We start from the raw sequence: 24,403 nt of genomic DNA on the forward strand, positions 1-24,403 counted from the left end.
GGTTTAAAATACACCCTCCATTACTATTTTAACCTCAGGGCAGTGTATAAAAATTAAGATTTAGGGTTATTATAAACAATATAAAAATTAGGCATAAGTTGGGTTAAAATTAAATAAATATTAAATATTAAAAACACTGACTTAACATCAGGGCTTTTATTTAGTGATGTTAAGTTCAGTGTTTGAGCGAGAGGAAGGCCGTTATAATTAATTTATTGTGGAGGATTCAGGAAGTTCAAAATAATCCAGCCACTGTTGCAAATATTGGAAAGCCAACAGTGGTTGTAAAGTATAATGATCCTGAATCCAATCCTCTAAATTACTCTCCACCACTACCGCCATTGAATTTAAAAGTATTTCATCTACCTCAAATTCCCACTCTGTTAATAAATTATTTATTACACTATTATTTGTCTTAGGAGGCAGTGCAAAAATAATATTGGCTTTTGTAAATACGTTTCTAAGAGTTCTTACCAAATTACTCAATAATTTTCTCTATGGTTTTTGTTTATGTACGATTTCCTTCCGTCTCCACTATATATATGGTGGTGAGCGGCTGGGGACGGTACCCAGCCAGGATGCCTGGAAGGACCGGAACAGGGGCTACGCCTCCTCCGGACCAGGAGAGGGCAGCCGAGGAACAGAGCATGGAAACCCAACCTTATAGGGGCCCATAGGAAAGTGCTGGCGGAAGGATTACCAGGGTAACCTGGAGTGCTTCTGGGTGCTTAACCGGCACTTCCGCCACACCAGGAAGTGCCGGCGGAAGTTCATCGAGAGGCACCTGGAGCACGTCCGGGTGAACATAAAAGGGGCCGCCTCCCTCCATTCGATATCTGGAGTTGGGTGGAAAAGGACGAAGCCTGGAGGAGAGGAGTGGAGGCGGTCAGAAGGAGAGGCATTGAGGAAAGAGGCCTAGACTGAGGGTGATTGGTGCAGGGGCACTGGGTTATGTGTGTGGTTTACTTTTAGAACTGTAAATATCTATACTAATAAAAGGCAAAGCCCTCACTCACTAACTCACTCACTCACTCACTGACTCATCACTAATTCTCCAACTTCCCGTGTAGGTAAAAGGCTGAAATTTGGCAGGCTTATTCCTTACAGCTTACTTACAAAAGTTGGGCAGGTTTCATTTCGAAATTCTACGCGTAAGGGTCATAACTGGAACCTATTTTTCTACATATAATGTAATGGAGTTGAGTTGGAGATGGCCGTGGGGGGCGGAGTTTCGTGTGACATCATCACGCCGCCTACGTAAGTACGTAGAGAACAAGCGATGAGCACAAAACGCCATTTCACAATTGAGAAGGCAGAAAAACATTATGAAGCAAATGATGCATACAAGCATATTCATAAGTACAGCTACTGCGGAAACAAAGCACGGCGTGAACCGTAAGTTTATATTAAATTAAGTTCATAGACAGGCTGCCACTAGCGTTTGTAATTTAGTGCCTGCCCATATAAGGCCGTCCATCAGCGGCAATCCAATACAAACACTGCCGGTAAATATTCACGTGTGAAGGACTGTGCTTATGCAGAGGAAGATGAGATGGTCAGGGTGGTGTTTGGCACAAACTCATTGAAACTGCGAGAGAAACTTTTAAGTGCGGGTCTTAGCTGACATTACGAGATGGCACCAGCACAGCTGGGAACCTTCGATGCAAGAACACCAAGCGGCTCACGGGAACTGACGCAGTGCACAGACAAAAGCAACAGTTCCAAAGAGTGCTGAACAAAAACCGAATTACACAATTGAGAAGGCAGCAAAAAAATATGAAGCGTCTGATACATAGAATCATATTCATAAGTGCAGCTACTGCGGAAACAAAGCACACGGTGGAAAAAGTGAATGTCCCGCTAAAGGAAGACAGTGTAAAAAAACCCGTGCATGCAGTTTGTCACATCTCAGATAAAGAGGAAGGCGAGCTGTTTATTGATGCAGTAAGAAACTAATCGATGAATGAAACCTCTTATCTTTACAGCGATTGACAAACACGGAATGTAACTTGAACACAACACATCATACAAATACGACCTGATTGAAACAAATAATGATAATCAAATCCTTGATGACAGCAACATTCAATAACACTCACAAAACAATTACTGTATATTGACAATCATGTTACGTTATTTTTAAAATGTTCCCTTTTCTTTTTCATAACTTCTACTTCTCCACATATATATAAATGTATATATATACCCCGATCTACAGTACATATTCTCGCATAGACAAGCCACACGCTGTGGCTAATTGTAGAGTCTTAAGCCTCTAATGCCGACATTGAGGTTCGATTCGAGAGGGATGCACTGAGTATGTACGCGCTACCGATTCATTTTACCTTAGCATCTCCTTGGTTTGGGACGTATGAAAAATATTAGGTTAACAGAATCATGTTACGTTATTTTTAAAATGTTTCCCTTTATTAGCACAAGCACAGCTGAGAAGCTTCGATGCATGTACTCCATAAGCGTTAAAAATAGCGCATTTAATCACACTTTCAATTCCAAGCAAGCGGGAACTTTTGTCAATGCATGATTTCCTGGTACATCCATTACACTGATGCACACATCACAGCTACAAAAATGTTACAGTCGGAATAAAGCCGTTCCTACGACTGATCATTTCGACTACCGAGCGAAGCCTTGATAAAAGCATGGTTTTGTGCACACTGAAAAGCAAGCAAAATTAGATGCATTACAGAAAGCGGACTTTGTGGCTCTTACTGGGGATCATTGGACTTCCGTGACCGTTAGTAATTCTAATTACATCTAATTACAAAATGTTCAATGATCACACTGTTTTAGCCTAATGTACAAAATAATTTTGGCTAATGTTACTCAGAGTTTAAAGATTAAGTTGGTCAAATTACCTTTTATGTTTCTGACTTATTTTTTTAAGAAGAAAAACTGCACTTTATGTTGAAATTTTGGTTATTATTATTTAAAGACAATACTATTCTGAAAATGTACTTAAAGTACTTAAACTACCACTTTATTTTTAAGTCTGCCCAATTTTAACTTGGGATGATATTTTTGTTTCTGTTTTGAATTCAAATGCAGTTTAAACGCTTTTTTCAGAAATTAAAACAGCTTCAGTTTACAATATTCATGTCCATGTCTATTATTTGATTCTGTAAGCCCACTAAAACACTTTTAAATTAAAAAAAAACATTTGCGATTTGGGGCAAATTTACGTGTGCGATTACATACGATTAATCAAGATTAATTCTTACACAGCCTCTAATTAATTGGATTAATTTTTTTAATCGAGTCCCACCCCTAATATATATATATGTGGATATATATGTAGATTTGTATATATATATGTGTATATACAGTATATATGTAGATATGTATATTTGTATATACAGTATGTATATATATATATGTGTGTGTATATACAGTATGTATATATATATGTATGTGTGTGTATATATACATATATATATATATATATATATATATATATATATGCCAGCAACACTCATGACAATGACAAAACAATTACATTGTCAATCATGTTACGTTATTATTAAAATGTTTCCTTTTCTTTTTACTTCTCCGCTGCCAATCGCAGGTATTTTGCTATATATATATATATATATATATATACACAGATATATATAAATATATATATATATAAATAGATAGATATGACAATAACACTCAATATCAATGACAAAACAATTACATTAACAATCATCTTACGTTATTTTTAAAATGTTTGCTTTTCTTTTTCATAACTTCTTTAACACACTACTTCTCCGCTGCGAAGCGCGGGTATTTTGCTAGTTGTAAATAAAGCATGTGTGGTGACTTGCAACGATGTCTGCCTGTCTGTGTTCGGGCTGCAGCATCGCCTCCAGTCAAGAGCAAAAGTTCAAAGTGAGTTGGGCCAGGGGAACTAATCGATTTCAGAAGGTTCATTGAAACTGAACATGTCTTTATTTTCCGCACTGTTAATTACCCACATCAAGTCAGCGGCACCAACTCCGACTGGGCTTGCTACTCCATCCGAGCACAGGGAAGACCAAAATGTGCAGTCTGAGCTGAAGGTGACCATCACTGCAATTACCACTGCAATAACTACCGCATTCTTGGGGGCAGGGGGACACATAAATGAGATAAAAAGTAATATAAAGAAGACTATAAAGGATACTAGGAAAGATATAAAGGATATAAACATGACATAAGAGAAGCAACTTTAGGACATTAAAGACTTGGACAAATGTTTAAGAAATCACTTTTAGGCATCCTATAAAGATGTGCTAGAAAAAATTGAGGAACAAATACAGGAAAATGCAAGTAAGTTTGAAAATAAATTTATAGCACTTGGTGCTCAGCTTGAAGACATTAAGCAAATGTTAACGACTCAAATTGAACAACTGGCTTCCTCAGCCGACAAAAAGGAACAGCTACAAAATCCAAATGCAAAGTGCTTGGAGACAGACTAGCTGGCGCTGGAAGATGGATATCGAAGAAATAATATCAGAATTGAATATCTCCCTGAAAACTGTGAAAGCCCAAACCCAGTGAAATTCATTGCTGAACTATTCTCTCAAATAATTGGAGAGGACTTCAAATCAGGCACTAGGATATCAACAGCTTACCACATATGCAGATCGAATGCATCAAAACCTAGAAGCAGTTTCACTGAATTACAATCTGAATTAACTGTGATGTCATTTCTCTAAAACAAGAGATTATATTTGAAAATAACTGCATTTGCATTCTCCCTGATTTTTCACCTTCGATGGCTGCTAAAAGTGTCTCATTTTACAGCATTAAACAGAACATAGAGAAAGCTAAAATCAGATACATTCTCTTGTTTCCTGGTAAACTGAGAGTGGATATTCAAGGCAAGTTCTACATTTTGAGTTCTGCAGATGAAGCAGAAAAATAACTAAACAACTGATCCATACACTTTTTGAAATACATTTTTAAATCTTTCACTTCCTATGACTACTGTTATTAATTTAATTACATGTGAAAAATAAAATTTACAGCATTTACTGTTTTTTATGTTTCCCCCTTTGCCTTTCCTAAAATACATAATTTCCTCCTGTTACTGCCAAAATACTAAAAGAAACTCTTAGTATTGACTTTTTTGTTTTCCTCAGTATTCCTCTCTAAATGTTTTTTGACATTTGAAAATATACATTATAATATAAGCCCTTATGTTACTGCTGGAGGTTTTTGTTTCTTTCTTAACTCTTTATGCATTCACTCAATTTCTTCAATTTTCCAATTGTTGTATATTTTGAAAAGAACTTATGCTTCAACATTTGTAACACACTTTTAAACCTACCCCTCTACTCCATAACCATGTCCAAATTTAAAAGCTCACCCCTTCTCTTCTTTATTTTAAAGTAACAGTGGATACTCAGACTTCTTATCATCTCCTTCTTCTTCTGCACCACAATTTATATTTTTTATTCCCAAACCTAAACACGTTTGGGCCTGGCCAGTACTTGGATGGGAGACCAACCAGGAAAGCTTAGGCTGCTGCTGCTGGAAGAGGTGTTAACGAAGCCAGCAGGGGGCTCATATCACATGGTCTGAATGTGGATCCCAATGCCCACTGCAGTGACAGGAACATTGTGCTGTTAAAATGGTGCTCTCCTTGGGATGAAAAGTAAAATCAAGGTCCCAACTCTCTTTGGTCATAAAAGATAGCTGGGCATACTTCATAAAGAGCAAGGTATGTCCTTATGTCCAGGCTAAAGCTCCCACCTAGTCATTCTGACACCCTAATCATCCTGTTTCCAATTGGCTATGTATCTATCACCCCTTCACCACCCAACAGCTAATGTGTGTTGAGCGGACTGGTGGTAAATGGCAGCCATCACATCATTCCGGTGGATGCTGCACATTAGTGGCGGTTGAAGTGGCTTCCCACTCACTATGTAAAGCACTCTGAGTAGTGAGAGAAGTGCTTTACCAATGTAAAAAGCATTTATTATTAGTTAAAGACCAATGAAATTAGCAAAAATCCTTTGAGTCTGCGCTGATAAGCACTTCGTAGTAATACAATATGTCGATTTAAATAGTTTAGAAGTTGGATGAATATATTGAACATTTAGCTTACTACAGTATATGTCAGTCTCATTATTTTAAAGCATTAGAACAATCTAGACAATAACAGGCCATTCAGCCCAACAAAGCTCACCAGTCCTTTTCACTTAATTCCTTTTAAAAAAAAATCAACTCTAGCTTTGAAAGTTCCTAAAGTCTTACTGTTTACCACATTACTTGGCAGCTTAATCCAAGTATCTATGGTTCTCGTTGTAAAGAAAAACTTCCTAATGTTTGTGCGAACTTTACTCTTAACAAGTTTCCAACTCTTTCCCCTTGTTCTTGATAAACTCATTTTAAAATAACAGTCTCATTTCACTGTAATAATTCCCTTCATGATTTTAAACACTCATGTCACCTTTTTATCTTCTTTTGCTTAAACTGAGAAGGCTCAGCTCTTTAAATCTTTCTTCATAATTCATCTCCTGTAGCCCTGGAAACAGCCTAGTTGTCCTTCTCTGGACCTTTTCTATCACTGTTATGTCCTTTTTGTAGCCTGGAGACCAAAACTGCACATAGTACTCCAGATGAGGCCTCGTCAGTGCATTATAAAGCTTGAGCATAACCTCCTTAGACTTGTACTCCACACATTGTGCTATATAACCTAACATTCTGTTTGCATTCTTAATTCTTCTGAACACTGTTGGGAAGTCGATAGTGTAGAATCCACTACGACTCCTAAATCTTTCTCATAAGGTGTACTCTTGATTTTCAGACCTCCCCTTGTGTATTCAAACCTAACACTTTTACTTCCTATGTGTAATACTTTACACTTACTGACATTAAATTTCATCTGCCACAAATCTGACCAAGCCTGTATGCTGTCAAAGTCCTTCTGTTCAAGTCCGATCTATGCCACCACCACCTAATCAAAGCACCATGATGTCCCTACATTGATGGATTAAAGGCCAGAAGTCCATGTGACCGTCATCATCAAGTCCTTCCATGAAAATCCTGAATACAATGAGGACTGATTTTTTATCTTAGGTAGAATGCCTAGAGGGGGCTGGACGGTCTCATGGCCTGGAACCCCTGCCTATTTTATTTTTTCTCCAGCTGTCTGGAGATTTTTTTGTTTTTTCTGTCCTCCCTGGCCATTGCACCTTTCTTTTATTCTATGTTAATTAGTGTTCTCTTATTTAATTCTTACTTTGTCTTTTTTTCTTTTTCTTCATCATGTAAAGCACTTGAGCTACATTATTTGTATAAATATTTCCTACTAGCAAAATACCCGCGCTTCGCAGCAGAGAAGTAGTGTGTTAATGAAGTAATGAAAAAGAAAAGGAAACTTTTATGAGTGTTGCTGTAATCAAGGATTTGATTATCATTATTTCTTTCAATCAGGTTCGTATTTGGAGGATGTGTTGTGTTCAAGTTACATTCCGTGTTTGTCAACTGTTGTGAAGATAACAGGTTTCTTACTGCATCAATAAACAGCTTGTCTTCCTCTTTATTTGAGACATCACACACTGCATGTACGGGTTTTTTTTACACTGTCTTCCTTTAGCTGAACATTGACTTTTTCCACCGTGTGCTTTGTTTCTGCAGTAGCTGCACTTATGAATATGCTTGTATGCATCACTCGCTTCATATTCTTTTGCTGCCTTCTCAATTGTGTAATGCGTGTTTTGTTCAGCGCTCTTTGGAGCTGTTGCTTTTTGATTGCGTACTGCGTTTACAGTCAGTTCACGTGGGCCGCTCAGAGTACATGCATCGAAGGTTCTCAGCTGTGCTTGTGCTATCTCATGCAATGTCCACGGCTTTATTTAATGTTAGTTAAGACCTGGCACTTAAAAGTTTCTCTCGCAGTTTCGCTTAGTTTGTGCCAAACACCACCCTGACCATCTCATCTTCGTCTGCATACGCACAGTCCTTCACCTGCAAATATTTAGCGGCAGAGTGTTTCTATTGGATTGCCGCTGACAGACGGCCTTGTATGGGCAGGCACTCAATTAAGTGGGAGGCATGACGATGAGCGACGCAACTCCGCCTCACACGGTGATCGACCTGCAGGCTATGGCCGGTATATATGTACACAAGTAGGTTCCAGTTATGACCGTTACGCGTATAATTTCAAAATGAAACCTGCCTAACTTTTGTAAGTAAGCTGTAAAGAATGTGCCTGCCAAATTTCAGCCTTCTACCTACACAGGAAGTTGGAGAATTAGAGATGAGTCAGTGAGTGAGTGAGTGAGTGAGCGAGTCAGTCAGTCGGTGAGGGCTTTGCCTTTTATTAGTATAGATATAAATAAATGTTGTTGTTGTTCTGCAATGATTTAACACTAGAATTACCAGAACCTACGAAAAAACTCATAGATCCATCCCACCTTAAATCACTTCTTAAATCCGTCCTCACCTCTCTGCCAGCGTCTTTTGTCATGTTAATGTGCAGATTAGGAGCAGCAAGCAGCCGGCTACTCCATCCCCACCGTCGCAGAACATGCACGAGCTTCTCCCAGCTCATGCCTTGATTGATTATCTGGGAGTGAAGTGGAGTTTTAGAGTGGAAATAATAGATCGTTTTTGGAACACACGCATTTCATGTGTGTTCCGTTTCTACAGTAATCTGTATAAACACATTGTTAAAACAGAAACTTTTTCATATTTTAGTAATAAATGTTACAAAATGTAGGCATAAACTATCGAATATATGAAGCCTGATTTACAAAGATCAAATAAACACTTTCACAAAAGGATCAAGAATGATTCAACAGCTTTTGTGGCTTAGCTGTAAAAAATGCTGTCACAGCCTTTCTGCCGTATCTTAGAGACCCTGAGTTTGAATCCCAGCTGAGGAGAAAGAGTTTTTTTTTAACCTCAAACGGACATATAATTTATAAATTGGTATGCATTGTCAATATTAATATGTCTTTATATTTTCATGTGGGATGTTCCTTTTAAAATATTTTTAACAACTGAGACTGCAATTAACATGAACAAGTGTCCTTATAACTGTTATTTTTAAGATCTATAGCACAGAGACAGACAAACAGGCAGAGAAGTCACTAAATAAACAGGGAAGGCACATGTACTGAAAGAAAAAAAGATCAACATGTGCGTTGTTCCTGCCGCACTGAATAAGCTCACGCGCTCTAACAACTCCCCCCCCCCAATCTGACTCTAAGTAATGCTCGCGCTATTACTTTGAGTCAGATTGGAAGAGGCACGCAAACAGGCAGTTTTAGGATGTACAAGAACCGTCTTTCCTACATTACAACGTGTGTACCTGTTGCAATGCGCACACTTTTCTATATGCTGTGGTTTCCATTACATTGAAAGGGCACTTGACACTGACACAGTTTACTTTCCTGGGGAAGCGGCTGTCTTGGAACAGAAGCTTGTCAATGTTGCATCCTCCTTTTTTGAGTTTTATTTTCACAATGACGATCACGCTCTAACCCAGGGGTCCTCAATCACGGTCCTGGAGAGCCGCAGTGGCTGCAGGTTTTTGCTCCAACCCAGTTGCTTAATAAAAAGCACTTATTGCTAAATTTTGTCTTAAACAGCTATTTTAATTGCTCTTTATTATCAATAACATGCAAATGACAAGAGAGAGCAACATTTCTCCATTTAGCTTATTTACATTTACACCTGTGTGTATTTATCTGCACTATTGGGTTTAATTAAATACTTGGAAGAAAAATGAAGAGAAAAAAGTGAAGGACTGAGAATTACTCATCCATTTTAGCCTTCAAATCATTTGCATGATAGAAAGGGAAAGAAAATCTAGGATATGAGAATGACCTGACATAGCAGAGTTAATTTAATTTCATAGCTTGTTAGTGCTTTATTGGCAAGAATTGCTTTCTAATTAAGCAACCAGGTCAGAACAAAAACCTGCAGCCACTGCGGCTCTCCAGGACTGGGATTGAGGACCCCTGCTCTAACCCCCTGCCTGCCCGCCTATTTTTCATTTAGTAGTGCTTTCTCTGTCTGTCTATTATACTATGAACTCCGTCTATCTATATAGTAATAACAGTAATTTTATTATTATATATTAGCTTCCCTGTTTGCCTATCATATAATGTCTTTCCTTCCTATCTATCTATATAACTATTCCCTTAGCTGTTTTTTGATAAATCTATTATACAGTACTTTTACTGTTTATTTAGTGACTTCTCTGCCTGTTTGTCTGTCTCTCTATTACACAGCACTCTGTCTGTCTGTGTGTTATGGATCTTAAAAATAACAGTTATAAGGACATTTGTTCATGTTAATTGCAGTCTCAGTTGTCAAAAAATATTTTCAAAGGAGCATCCCACATGAAAATATAACGATCTCATTAACTGACAGTGCATACCAATTTATAAATTTTATGTCCGTTTGAGGATAAAAACAAAAACAACTCTTTGTCCTCAGCTGGGAATCAAACTCAGGTCTATAAGGCACAGCAGGAAGGCTGTGACAATACATTTTACTGCTAAGCCACAGAAGCTGTTATATCACTCTTGAACCTTTTATGAAAGTGTTTATTTGATCTTTGGAAATCAGGCTTCATATATTCTATAGTTTATGCCTACATTTTGTAGCATTTATTACTAAAATATGAGAAAGTTTCTGTTTTAACATTGTGTTTACACAGATTACAGTAGAAACGGAACACACATGAAATGCATGTATTCCAAATAACAATCTATTATTTCCACTCTAAAACTCGACTTCAATCCCAGATAATCAATCAAGGCATGAGCTGGGAGAAGTTTGTGCATGTTCTGCGATGGTGCGGGATGGAATAGCCGGCTGCTTGCTGCTCTAAATCTGCACATTAACAGGACAAAAGACGCTGGGAGAGGTGCGGACGGATTTAAGTAGTGATTTAAGGTGGGACGGATCTACGAGTTTTTTTGTAGGCTCTGGTAATTCTAGGGTTAAGTAGCGATTTAAGGTGGGAAGGATCTACCAGTTTTTTTGTAGGCTCTGGTAATTCCAGTGTTAACGGATTCCAAATTATCTGCCAACTCCACCTATCATCTATCCACCTATCATCTGCAAACTTAACCAGCTTGTTACTTATATTTCTATCTAAATCATTTCTATATATAAAAAATAGCAGTGGCCCTAGCACTGACCCCTGTGGAACACCACTCTTAACATCAGCCAATTCTGATATGGTTCTATGCACCATCACCCTTTGCTTATTGTGTCTGAGCTAATTCAGCACCCATCTACAAACATCACACTGAACTCCAACTTCTTTTAGTTTGATTCCCAACCTCTCGTGTGACACCTTATCAAATGCTTTCTGAAAGTCAAGATAAATAATATCATATGCTCCACTTTGATCATATCTGTTGGTTACTTCCTCATAGAATTCCAACATGTTAGTAAAACATGACCTCTCTCTTCTGAACCCATGCTGACTGTTCAGAAAATCTATTGTACTTGCCATGTACGGCTCAATCTTATCCTTAATAATTCCTTCCATTCATTTTTTGTGATGCATATTAAGCTTACTGGCCTATAGTTGCTTGGATCTGCCCAGTCACCTTTTTTCAACAGAGTATTAAATAGAAACTAAAATGAAAACGCTTACTTTTGTTCAATGTGTCATTACTTAAACATCACATATTCTTAAAATAATTGTTACTATTGTCCTGCTATATCATTTGCAGAAAGTCAAAATTATGTAGGCGTAGTATATTCATCCTTTCAATTTCTTATTTGCTGTTCCAACTGACGGCTGCAGCTAGTTAGGCATAGCTATTGAAAACACTAGACACAAGACAGGAACTTTGTCCTAGCTTGTACCTCAGAACCACTGCACTACATACATAAATACACCCATATGAGTGGTAAAATGGATATGCCAACTGACATGACATTATGTGTTTAAATTGTGTGTTGAAAGTAGCATTCCCAGGGAAATTCTATGCTCATAAGCAGAACATGCACTGTAGCTAGAGAAATAAACTTGGTACTGTGGGTTGGTAAAGGTATCCACTTAGCTCTGAGTTATATTGCCTTTATGAAAACAATTGTGTATAGGATGTTCAAAAATATACTTTATAAACACCTTTTGTCTCTGTGACAAAACTAACCAAAGATAATCTAAGCAAACAGCAAATATTAACTCTGTTTAATATTAACTGTTATGGCAATGCTAAAAACAAAGACGTTTTAGCAACTCATAAGATAATAATGGTGATGATGATAATGGTGCATAAAAACATCACACCGTAGTCAGCAGATTTTCTTATTAATTACAGTAAATGAGTACATTTGGAAGTTCAATTGCAATATAGCATATACCATTTGTTGTCAGAGTAAATATGAACTCTGCTGTAACTAAAGAATAACAGACTCTCTTTTCATGTAAGTACAGATTTGAAATGGCTACTTTGGTTAGTTTTAAACTGAATAAAACATCAGAGCAAATGTTGCTCCTAACTAATGTATTTTTCAGAGAGACAAAAGACATAAGCAGAATAAATAGGAACAAATGGTCCTTTGCTTGTGCTCAATTTACAGAAATAAAGCGTTAATCCCTAACATTCAATTAAAGATGAGCCAACAGTCTAATGCCTTTGTACTTTGCAATTTATGCTTGCTATTATATACAGTAACTGGACACTTCTTTTAAAAACTAAATTTAGCAGCATGGCCTTCTTAAAACACACTGATCCATAGAACAAATAACTAAATAACTCATGTCTTCATAACCATTTCCTAAAATGCAGATTAGATAGCATCTTTGAACAACTCCTTTCCAAAAAAAGTGCTTTAATGTTTAAATTGACAAGTTGATTAATTGACTGGTTAGCAAACACCATTACTGCCCTTGGTGGGAAAGTGCTTTGCAAATTAGGCAAAGCTTGGCTAAAAAATAGCAAAATACTCATATTCATCCTTATATCCATAAACAATTTTCTGTTTTCAATTAATCCAATACAGACTCTTGAGGGAATGAATACAAGTGAATGCCAGGGTCGAAAGATCAAGGAAAAAAACTACCTGTCTTGTTTTGTTATTTACTGTAAATGATCTATCTCAGTGGCTCATCAAATCAGTTTTAACAACAGACTATGACACCAATTAGAACATTTCTAGAAAGCAATAGCAACTATACTGTAAATACGGTATTATACCATTGTCAATGTTTTTAACTTCTAGAGAAGGATATGCCAAACTGGAGTTATACAACTTGAATCTTGTCTTAAAATTGTCTGGAAAATGTATCTGAGTTTTGCACCAGTCACAGCACAGAAAAAAAGGTTTAACTCTTGGAAATGATATTCTCATCTCCTCTGATGCTGAAAGTACTACCATTATCATGCTTTAGACCTAAGTGCTGTTTTTGCTATTAGCATTCTACTACACAGGCTTGAGAATGAAATGATGCCTGTCATACCCTGCTTTTATTGGGTTTGCTTCATATTCATTAAATCGTTTTTAATATGCATGAAAGTCATTGGAAGGAATGCTCAGACCCCCCAAAAAAGTTATATTTATTCTGCATTGTTGTAATTGCACAGCTTTTAACCTAATATTTTCCTGAAAAATGAAGATCACACAATTCCAGATATAATGGGATTCAATATAGACCCAAGTTAAACAACATTAAACAATAACAAAATGTCAATGAAAAAATCTGATTACTTGTGTCTTAAAATCCAAATTTTAATACATAGTTGTATGTTCCCAGTGTTCCAAACAAGTGTATTTTGGCCAAAATACTGTTAAATAAACGACTTCCAGAAAATGCTGTCATGTACAACAGAAAAACATTTTTTAAATAGCATCCAGCTTTTTAATTGAAGTCCTCCCAATCCTTCTTTATTTGTCTACATTGAAGTTTTGTTCTTATAATTTTACCAAACTCTGAATTGTTTGTACTGTTGACTAAGTATTTTCTAAGTATTTTCTACACATCCAAACTTTATTAGTTTCCTATGGAACAGAACAAATTCCAGTACTAAGATGATAACCCTGATAGACTTTATTAACAGTTTCTCTCCACAAACAGTATTTAATCTGTAAACCATACTCATCTAAACATTATAGACCTACAACTAATCTCATTATTAGGGTGTAATTGCATGAAGAATAACTCCAGAGTAAAATCAATTTATGTATATACATGCAGACATTCCCAGGAATTTCAAATTGAGTATGTATGTGAACAAACAAGGTCAAGAATCCTAGAAATAGTCAAGTCAAAGTCAGTTTCTGAGGTTGAGACCCAATATTTTCTGCACGATATTCCACGGTTCCTATGCCTGAATAAATCAGTAAAATTACCAGGTAAAACATGCAAAATGACACTGGACCCTGATTTATACACATGGACAGAACTGGATAATTTAGCAGAAGATTAATTACTTTTCAATTTAAGCAATTTGGAAAGTATAAATTGAAAGGATTTCTTGAAATAAGGGTAGTACTAGGGTGTTGTACCGTGTTAGCCATTATGAATGTAGAGAAAAGCCAAGCAAAATGACACCTTTTATTGGCTAACTAAAAAGATTACAATATGCAAGCTTTCAAGGCAACTCAAGCCCCTTTTTCAGACAAGATGTAATGGGGGAACAACTCTTGATCCAAGCTAAAACAGAAAGCTGTTGAGTCCAGTAGCTAACCGACACAACTGCTTGCTTTACACCTTTATGCTTGCATGTCTGATGTAAACTGAAGTTATTAGAGAAAAACACAACAGTGAATCATTGCTCAGGGTCCTTTTGCTCACTGTTCACAGACTCCACGCCCCCACCTGCAATTGGTATTTGTGACCATTATTAACCAAGAAAATTGCAGTTTTACACTAAGATATATGAACAAGCAAGTCTCAGTACTGAAATCTTCTGCATTAAAGACAGCAAGAAATATTTTGCTCACAGGAAGAAAGCTGAACATAAAACAAAAACAATTTGCAATGTGTAATGTATTTACTGTATGTTACAGAAGTACATCAGCCATACAAGACATAGTTGAAACATTATAATCTGCTAGTAGTATATAGTCAGACAAAGTGATGTTATTTCAGCATTAAGTCAATTCAGGTTTAGTTTGGGTGTAAGACACACTTAGGAATTAAAGACCACTTTATTATAGAAGAAGGGGCCTTAAACACAGTCCATTTAGTGTATTAGTTGGTTGTGGTTTTATTCTACCAAATCATATTCTAACTAAACAAAATATTTTTAAAGAAATCTCACAGGTATGGGCAAATTTTTCCGGTCATATTTTGAGGATACTTGCTAATGATTAGCCAGGTGGAAATGTTGTAACAGTAGCTTATTCTCTATAATGGGCTATTAAATGAACTGTTATTTCCCAGATTCTGTGTTTTGAGAAAATATAGAAATCTGAAAAATCAATGGGAAAAAAAATCATGCTGGATATCCATACTGATATGGACTGGGTAATGTGTTTGGAACAAAAGGATGCTACATCGTTTGATGGAAATTAAAATTATCAATCTACAGAGGGCTGAATTCAAAGACACCCCAAAAATCAAAGTGAAAAAATGATGCGGCAGGTCCATTTTGCCGGAATTTCATTGCAGCAACTCAAAATCGTACTCAGTAATTTGTATGGCCCCCACGTGCTTGTATGCATGCCTGATAACGTCGGGGTTTTGGAGGGTTGTGGGAGCTGCATGCATCTAATGAGACGACGGGTGGTGTCCTGGGGATCTACTCCCAGATCTGGACCAGGGCATCACTGAGAACCTAGACAGTCTGTGGTGTAAACTGGTGGCGTCGGACAGAACTGAAAAATTATTTCCCAGAGGTGTTCTATTGGATTTAGGTCAGACGAGTGTGAGGGCCAGTCACTGGTATCAATTCCTTCATCCTCCAGGAACAGCCTGCATACTCTTGCAACATGGGGCCGGGCATTGTTGTGCACCAAGGGGAAACCCAGGACCAACTGCACCAACATGGGGTCTGACAATGGGTCCAAGGATTTCATCCCAATACCTAATGGCAATCAATGTGCCATTGTCTAGCCTGTAGAGGTTTGTGTGTCTCTCCATGGATATACCTCCCCAGACCATCACTGATCCACCATCACACCGATGTTACAGGCTGCATAATGATCTCCACAGCTTCTCCAGACCCTTTCGCATTTGTCACATGTGCTCAGGGTGAACCTGCTCTCATCTGTGAAAAACACAGGGCAGTGTGGTGGACCTGCCAATTCTGGTATTCTATGGCAATTGCCAATCGAGCTCCACGGTGCCAGACAGTGAGCACAGGGCCCACTAAAGGACATCAGACCCTCAGGCCACCCTCATGAAATCTGTCTCTGAGTGCTTAGTCAGAGATATTCATGCCAGTGGACTACTGTAGGTCATTTTGTAGGGCTCTGGAAGTGCTCATCCTGTTCCACTTTGCCCAAAGGAGCAGATGCCAGTCCTGCTGATGGGTGATGGACCTTCTACAGCCCTGTCCAGCTCTCCTAGAGTAACTGCCTGTCTCCTGGAATCACCTCCATGCCCTTGAGACTGTGCTGGGAGACACAGCAAACCTGTGGCACGTATTGATGTGCCATCCTGGAGAAGTTGGACTGCCTGTGCAACATCTGTAGGTGCCAGGTATCGCCTCATGCTACCAGTAGTGACACTGACTGTAGCCAAATGCAAAACCAGTGAAAATACAGAAGGAAAAAAAGATGAGGAGGGAAAAATGTCAGTGGCCTCCACTTGTTAAACCATTCCAGTTTTGGGGGTCATCTCATTGTTGCCTCTCAATATCCCAGAGGTTTCATTGACTTGAAACTATACTGTGATTAAAAAGTGTTCCTGTAATTTCTTTCAGCAGTATATACAGTATATATTAAAATATACTAAGCAGTTATATGGGAATACCCTATTTTTTTCTTTTTAACAGTATTTTCATCTTGATTTTCATTATATCTTTCCAGGTGTTCTACAAAGTACTTGTTTAATCCATTATTTACTAATTAGCCTTTCATGATTTTGCCTGGGTGTCTACTTTGCTCATTTTTAATTGTCATTATTAAGATGCAATGAAGAGACCAAACTGCACAGAGCAAAGGCAAAATATAATGAAATGAACAAAAGAAAGTTAACCATGTAAATCTATAGCAAAAATAGAAATATTTCTAAATGTTGTATAAATGTAAAAATCATGAGACTGTATTTTTCTGAATGCACAATAAGAGAAGAGAAAAAAGTACCAGCTAATTAAATGAATCAGTGTTATTTTTTGTCACTGATCATGCATCTGGTTGAAAAAAACCACAGTGGGACCCCAGTACCAACTTTGAGAACCCCTGCTCTATAACATTCTTAATCACTTGTACCTCTGTCTGCTCTTTGTTAGTTGTCACTGTCTGAATACATTAAAAATAGAAAATTCAATATGTAAATGTACTGTAAATTAAAAAGTAGGAAAGATGGTGTACATTAAAATTTATGAACTAAATACCAATGGTCTGCATTTTTTTTTTACTCCTGTCAAAAATGATAGGTGTTCTTTATTGATTTGAGGGTACTCAATCCAAATCTGGATTTACATCCAATTTAGGGGAGTTGAAAGTTAAAGATGAAAAAAAAAAGCTATTTCAGAGAAAAAAAAGTAAAATATTTTTAAATTAATTATTTAGACTTGGAAAAATAAATTATATACACTTGTTTTAAATATAATTACTGCTTTCAAAAAGCAGTCACTAGATAGTTTTTTTCCTATTATAATCCACTGAAGGAGTTTCACTGTAGAATGACTAAACTCCGCTTTCAATTGTAACATTTTTCCATTAGAGCAACATGCTGGTGGAACCTCTCCCCATGTTCATGAGAGACCTATATTATGTGTTTGGGGGAAAATCCAAAGGAAATTGTAGGATATAGATTTTTAAAGGCATGTGGCACCCAAGTGCTATGTAGGAAGATAGACTGGTTCATCATAAATTTCTGCCTTTGTATTCCCAAGAAAACAATGGAGCACGCTTTTTTCCAATAATGGATGGGCATGCATTGTTTTATCATTTATTTACCTGTTACCTGTGCTAATAAACCGTAAAAATTGTAACAAGGATCACAATAAAGCTACATTTCACAAGAAGATTATTCTTAATGATCATTAATAGTTATAACTTTGTTAAAAGAAAAGTCTTTACCTCAGACCTGCAAGGAACTCCATCACAGCATTGTAGTTTCCCATATTCCAGCAGCACTTTGCTACATGAATAAGATAAGAAAAGACTTCTCGTTTCTCTTCCATGGAGCCAGCAGTGAGAATCAGCCATGTTACCCAAGTGCTTACCTGTAAACCCAATGTATAATGTTAATTTCAAATGAGTAAATATCGTATATAATAAACTTTTAATAACATATATTTTTGATTTCAAGATGTTAAGACAAGTCAAATAGTGAATTATGCTCAAACCTTTGATTTTATAAATGACTAGCAAAATACCCACACTTCACAGCGGCGAAGTATTGCATTAAAATTTTTATTAAGAAGAAAATGAAACCTTTTTAAACAGAGGGAAAATATGCCAATAATTATTTGTTAAGGATCTCTTTGTATACCATGTTGTCAGTTCGGCCCTCCGGTTGTAACATGACCAAGCTGTGCGCTGAGCTTACTCCTGAGCATGCAACTTACAGTTGGCCATGTGAACAGTAATCTTGTCTCAAATCTCACAGCTTGGATTGCTGCTGTCATAATCGGATTGAGTTTCATGGTTTGTTTCAATTATGACAGTATTTGCAGGATTTGTTGTATTGAAGTGACATTCGGCATCTGTCAAGCGTTGTAAGCACACAACTGGTTTCAGCGATAAAATCACATCCAGCTTTTGAGAGTTTAAACATTCATAAACATCAAAGTGTCCACTACTGAATCGTCACCTGTGAATCTAAGATGTTTAAGAGGCATTGGCGGTTGTCGAAAGGTGTAAAATATTTGGCCATTTCAGTACACTTGAAAGCGACAACCAAACAATTCAGCGGCAGCCATCAACTCGCATGCAGAACCATAGGTGAAGGGCTTAAGCATTTCACTCTTCTAGTGCTCCTGTGTAGTATAATTATCTCCTGTACCGTCATCAGTCCACACCTTGAACCTGTCCCAGTCATTCAATACATAAGACACAATGTTCCTCCGGATATCAAGAGTGAGCCTGATATGTAATATGTAATATGCAATATGCAATATGCAACAAAGACAATGGAAAAGGTAGGTGGTATCTCCAGGCATGGAAACCACTCGGTAAGTGATAGTTCTTTGATCGATAGTGATCATCTCGATAGACATGGTAATGGGGGTTGGAATGATAAAGGAAATGGGTACCTGAGCAATGTAAAGTAAGTGTAAAATACCTATACAATAACTATAATTGTAATAAACAAACAATAAAACAGCGGAGAAGCCGTGGATTAAACAAAAAGGCTGTAGTTATCAGTAAGGAGACGTGAATCCCGTGGCGAAGCAAGGAAGGGAATGTAGAGACCAGAGCGACGGACGGCCTTATATAGGCAGGCAGCCAACAACGGGAGGCGTTGGGATGGGGGACCCAACGCCGCCTCACACGATGACCGAGCTGCAGGCTATGGACGTATATATGTACGGAAGTAGGATTCAGTTAGCGTTGGGAACCCGTGTACCAAATTTCTTGAAGATGGGCCCATAAGTAACAAAGACTGTTGTAAGGTTCAATATGGCGGCCGACAGTGGCATCATACCACCCAAATAAGTACGTAAATTGGTTTCGGTTAGTGCAGGGAAGCCACCTACCAAATTTCGAGAAGATGGGGCCATAAATAAGAAAGTTCAACATGGCGGACGTTGTTGACCGTTATGACCATTACGCATAGAATTTCGAAATGAAACCTGCTTAACTTTTGTAAGTAAGCTGTAAGGAATGAGCCTGCCAAATTCCAGCCTTCTACCTATACAGGAAGTTGGAGAATTAGTGATGTTGGAAAATTCAATATGGCGGCTGACAGTGGCGTCATACCACCGAAATAAGTACGTACATTGGTTTAGGTTAGCTCAGGGAAGCCACCTACCAAATTTCATGAAGATGGGGCTGTAAATAAGAAAGTTCAACATGGCGGACGTTGTCGACCATTATGACCGTTACGTGTAGAATTTCGAAATGAAACCTGCTTAATTGTTGTAAGTAAGCTGTAAGGAATGGACCTGCCAAATTTCAGCCTTCTACCTACATGGGAAGTTGGAGAATTAGTGACATTGGAAAGTTCAATATGGCAGCCGACAGTGGTGTCATACCAACGAAATAAGTATGGACATTGGTTTCTGTTAAAAGTTCAATATGGCGGCCGACAGTGGCATCATACCACCGAAATAAGTACCAAATTTCAGCCTTCTACCTACATGGGAAGTTGGAGAATTAGTGACGTTGCAAAGTTCAATATGGCGGCTGAAAGTGGCGTCATACCACCGAAATAAGTATGTACATTGGTTTCGGTTACCGCAGGGAAGCCGCCTACCAAATTTCGTGAAGATGGGGCCATGAATAAGAAAGTTCAATATGGTGGACGTTGTTGATCGTTATGACCGTTACACGTAGAATTTCGAAATGAAACCTGCTTAACTTTTGTAAGTAAGCTGTAAGGAATGGGCCTGCCAAATTTCAGCCTTCTACCTACACGGGAAGTTGGAGAATTAGTGACGTTTGGAAAATTCAATATGGCAGCCGACAGTGGCGTCAAACCACCGAAATAAGTACGTACATCAGTTTTGGTTAGCGCAGGGAAGCCACCTACCAAATTTCGTGAAGATGGGGTCTGCCTTCTTCCTACACGGGAAGTTTGAAAATTGGTGACGTTGGAAAGTTCAATATGGCAGCCGACAGTGGCGTCATACTATCGAAATAAGTAAGTACATCGGTTTCGGTTAGCGCAGGGAAGCCGCCTACCAAATTTCGTGAAGATGAGGCCATAAATAAGAAAGTTCAACATGGCGGACGTGGTCGACCGTTATGACCGTTATGTGTAGAATTTCAAAATGAAACCTGCTTAACTTTTGTAAATAAGCTGTAAGGAATAAGTCTGCCAAATTTCAGCTTTCTACCTACATGGGAAGTTGGAGAATTAGTGATGAGTCAGTGAGTTAGTGAGTCAGTCAGTCAGTCAGTGAGGGCTTTGCCTTTTATTATTATAGATACAGATTCATTTTTAGAAATTTTAAATGTCCACTTAGCAATCTCCTTCTTCTTTTTCCTCTTCCTCTTCCTCCTCTTGATCTTCTGTGTGGGTCAATGTTCCTGATAGACCCTCTCCATACAGCTCAGTCCATCACTTCCTCCCTAGCCAGTCCATTTTGCTTCAAGTCTTCCTTTATCCATTTACCTATGCTGCAGCCTCTGCTGTTTTCTCTTCCAGTGTACTTCAATTTCCATCTCTCTTTTACCCACATATTTATTTGCTCTCCTCATTATATATCACTTAAAATTATTTTCTGCATTTACTTAGACATCACTCCTACAGTTGTTGTACAACATTGTCTCATTTCCTTTTTTGCCCCTTTTAACTACACACATCCATGTCAACGTTCCCATTTTTGCCACATACAGCTTCTTTTCCTGTGTTGGCTTTGCTGTTCATGCCTCATCTCTATACACCATTGCAGGTCTTGCCACTCTCTTAAAAACCTTACCTTACCTTCGCCCCTTGCTCGTTTCGCTCGCAATCCCCCTGGCCTGCGCTACACGCCAACCACTTCACGTTTCTGCTGCTCACATATGTGGATTTCACTTTCACCAAACAACAAATCTTTTAATTCTCGCGGATACGAAGGAACACTACTTATCCCTGATGGCAACAAGAATTAGATGATCTACAAGTCTCCAACTTAAAGTTTAAAGCCAAACAATAACTACATACTTCTGTCATATCACCTATGTCCATATATTCTATCTCTTTTTGCTATTCTGTTATTTCATAGAGTAATAATTTCTGTTTGTTAGCACTAATGAGATCTTTACTATCAGTTTTTTGAGACTTTCGAATTTTAGTACTTTCATAATCTCTAACCTGCTCTGTATGTGTATCATGCCAATGTTTTTGAACCTCTTTACAACATTCTACTTTGTCTTCTACTCTAAGTCTTTCATTTCCAACCCTGCTTGGAGCTGAGAGCACAGGAACTGTGTCTGACAATAACATTCACATGAATGAGAAGTGATTGGAACGTGGGCATGGTTGTAAATGTTTGAGAAGAGTGCGGGACTTATCCAAATCTCTCTGAAATTATCTCTCGCGGGAGTTGAAATTATCTTCGAGAAAGTCTTGTCCCAGGATTTCCTTTTATAATAGAAAGATGTGTTGTCAATTCTCCCTACCGTCTGTCATACCTCTGTCTAGTAATATAATATATTTGGGAGTTAATATTGCTGCCTCAATCTCAGACATATCCTCTAATATTGCCGCATCTTTGCTGATGAGTAAGCCTTTGTAAACACCTGGTCCAAACTCACCCTCTCCTTTCAGTCTTGTCTGGCCATTACCAAAATGAATATTGTACCCCACTTCAGCTTCATTAGTTCCATGCTGGCACTTCCACCTCCTACTAAATATTGGTCCAAAGTTAGGTCACTGATCTCAAGGTTAATCTGGAACGGCAAGAGACCAAACCATAAACTTTCAATACTGGTTTGAGATAGATTGAGTGCAGGTGTAGCTCTGCTGGAACCAAAAACTATACCATTGGGCTTTCACCCTTTGCCCTATGTTGTCATGGCTGTGTCCTCCCCATCATCCTCCTCCATGGCTCCCTACAGAATCCTCCATTGCTTTCCCACTTTCACTTGAAGGTGCTCTGTTTACTTCCTTTAAGTCTAAAGCTGCCAAACTTTCCTTAGGACCTATTTTACCATTCACCATATATATATGGCATTGTGTGGAAAAGTTACTTGCACCCTGGGAAAATGGCACTCCCTCACTCCTATATTTAATAACCCTACTCTTTCAGTAAGTGGCTGGCCCTGTGTATTTCTTCCTTGGCAGCATTCTGGAATTAGCATGATGGGAGATATGTTTAATAGGTCAGGGCTTATGATGTTCCAGTCTTTACAAGCACATTTTGATCTCCATGGTTCCAGTTTCTTTTTCTACCTTCAACCCCAATCAGTACTCAGAACATGTGGAATTTCTCTAACTACCCCACTACCAAATCACTGATCATACTCTTTGTTTTGTTTTTTCTCTCTGTGACGATGCCGGTCCCCTACAGACTCCCTCTTCCCAAATGGGAGTCTGCTGAACCAACACTGTCGATAGTTATGAGAGAGATGAGCTGACAATTCACTGATGAAGCCAGAGGACTGTGGAAAAAGTGCTCAAGTGCGTTTATTAAAAACCAGTCAAAACAAAAGTAAAACCAACAAAAATGTCAATTGTGCAGTGTTCTAAAAGAACATAAATCAATCCATAAAAATCAGTAAAAAGTGGGAATAAAAAATTTAATAAATAAATCCATTAAAAATCAAAGGTTAAAAGTGCAGACTAATGTCTTCCCATCTCAGTCCACCTCCCTCTATTTCTCCCTGGCTCACCCATTGCTCACATAGTCGGCAGAGACTCAGCAGCCACAAGCTCCTTTCTGCCAACCTCCGTCTTGGCTGCCTCCAGGCATCACAGCCAGACTGTCCGAGGTCGGTTCTCCTCTCTTTTTCCTTCACGCTCATGTGGTCGCACCTCAGAAGCCTAGGGAGGACACCTGTCTTGCTAGCCACACTCCACCTGGATGTTCAGTGGGGTGAACCAGCCCCTAGAGCGCCAAAGCTAACGCTCCTTCACGGGGCTCCAGCTCATGCTGTCTTCTCCTTCCAGGTTTGCCAGATCCTCCTGCTAAGACTGCTTTTCACGTCTTTTAACCTCGTTCCTTCTTTTCTCTGATCTCCCATCTTTGATCTCCTACATCTCTGATTTCTACCCCCTTTCCTTCTGCCTACCCGTATGTATACACTCCCATCTCCGTGGGCACAGTGCCTTAATCACACGCTGCAAGAAGCCAATGAAGCAATTGAGAATGATCGCACCCACACATGCAGATGCGACTCGCTCCAACTACCTCATTAACTCCCTATGGTCGTGCAATCGCGCCCACGTAGGGTGACATGGTTCTAGGGATTAAAAACTGGCCCTTTTTTTGAAGCCGCTGACCCATTATACCACACTTTTCCCCCCAAAAAAGCATTCTCCACCCTCTACTCTTTACTTTGCAAAGCATTCTATAAAACTCTGCTATGATTTCGCTTTGGTCCAGAGACCATTTTCCTCTCCCTTCACCCATTTCATGTGACACAGTTCTCTCCAATGTAAGGCTTTGTTCTAGAAACCCAAACTATCGCACAGTTCAAAATACTACACAGTTTCTGATGGGCCTCA

At 38.4% G+C, this 24,403-nt stretch overlaps 1 protein-coding gene across 8 annotated transcripts in view; it reads right to left on the reverse strand.

The window, feature by feature from the left end:
- The window catches only part of plce1 (phospholipase C, epsilon 1), a 310,281-nt gene that overhangs the window by 79,031 nt on the left and 206,847 nt on the right, over nt 1–24,403 (reverse strand). For all 8 annotated transcript variants that reach the window (XM_039772108.1, XM_039772100.1, XM_039772116.1 and 5 more), the window contains one exon: nt 18,163–18,308. In XM_039772108.1, coding sequence (XP_039628042.1) covers nt 18,163–18,308 — 146 coding nt within the window. The remainder of the gene's footprint in view (nt 1–18,162; nt 18,309–24,403) is intronic.

The sequence above is a fragment of the Polypterus senegalus genome, chromosome 1 (assembly GCF_016835505.1).
Source record: "Polypterus senegalus isolate Bchr_013 chromosome 1, ASM1683550v1, whole genome shotgun sequence".
NCBI lineage: Eukaryota > Metazoa > Chordata > Cladistia > Polypteriformes > Polypteridae > Polypterus > Polypterus senegalus.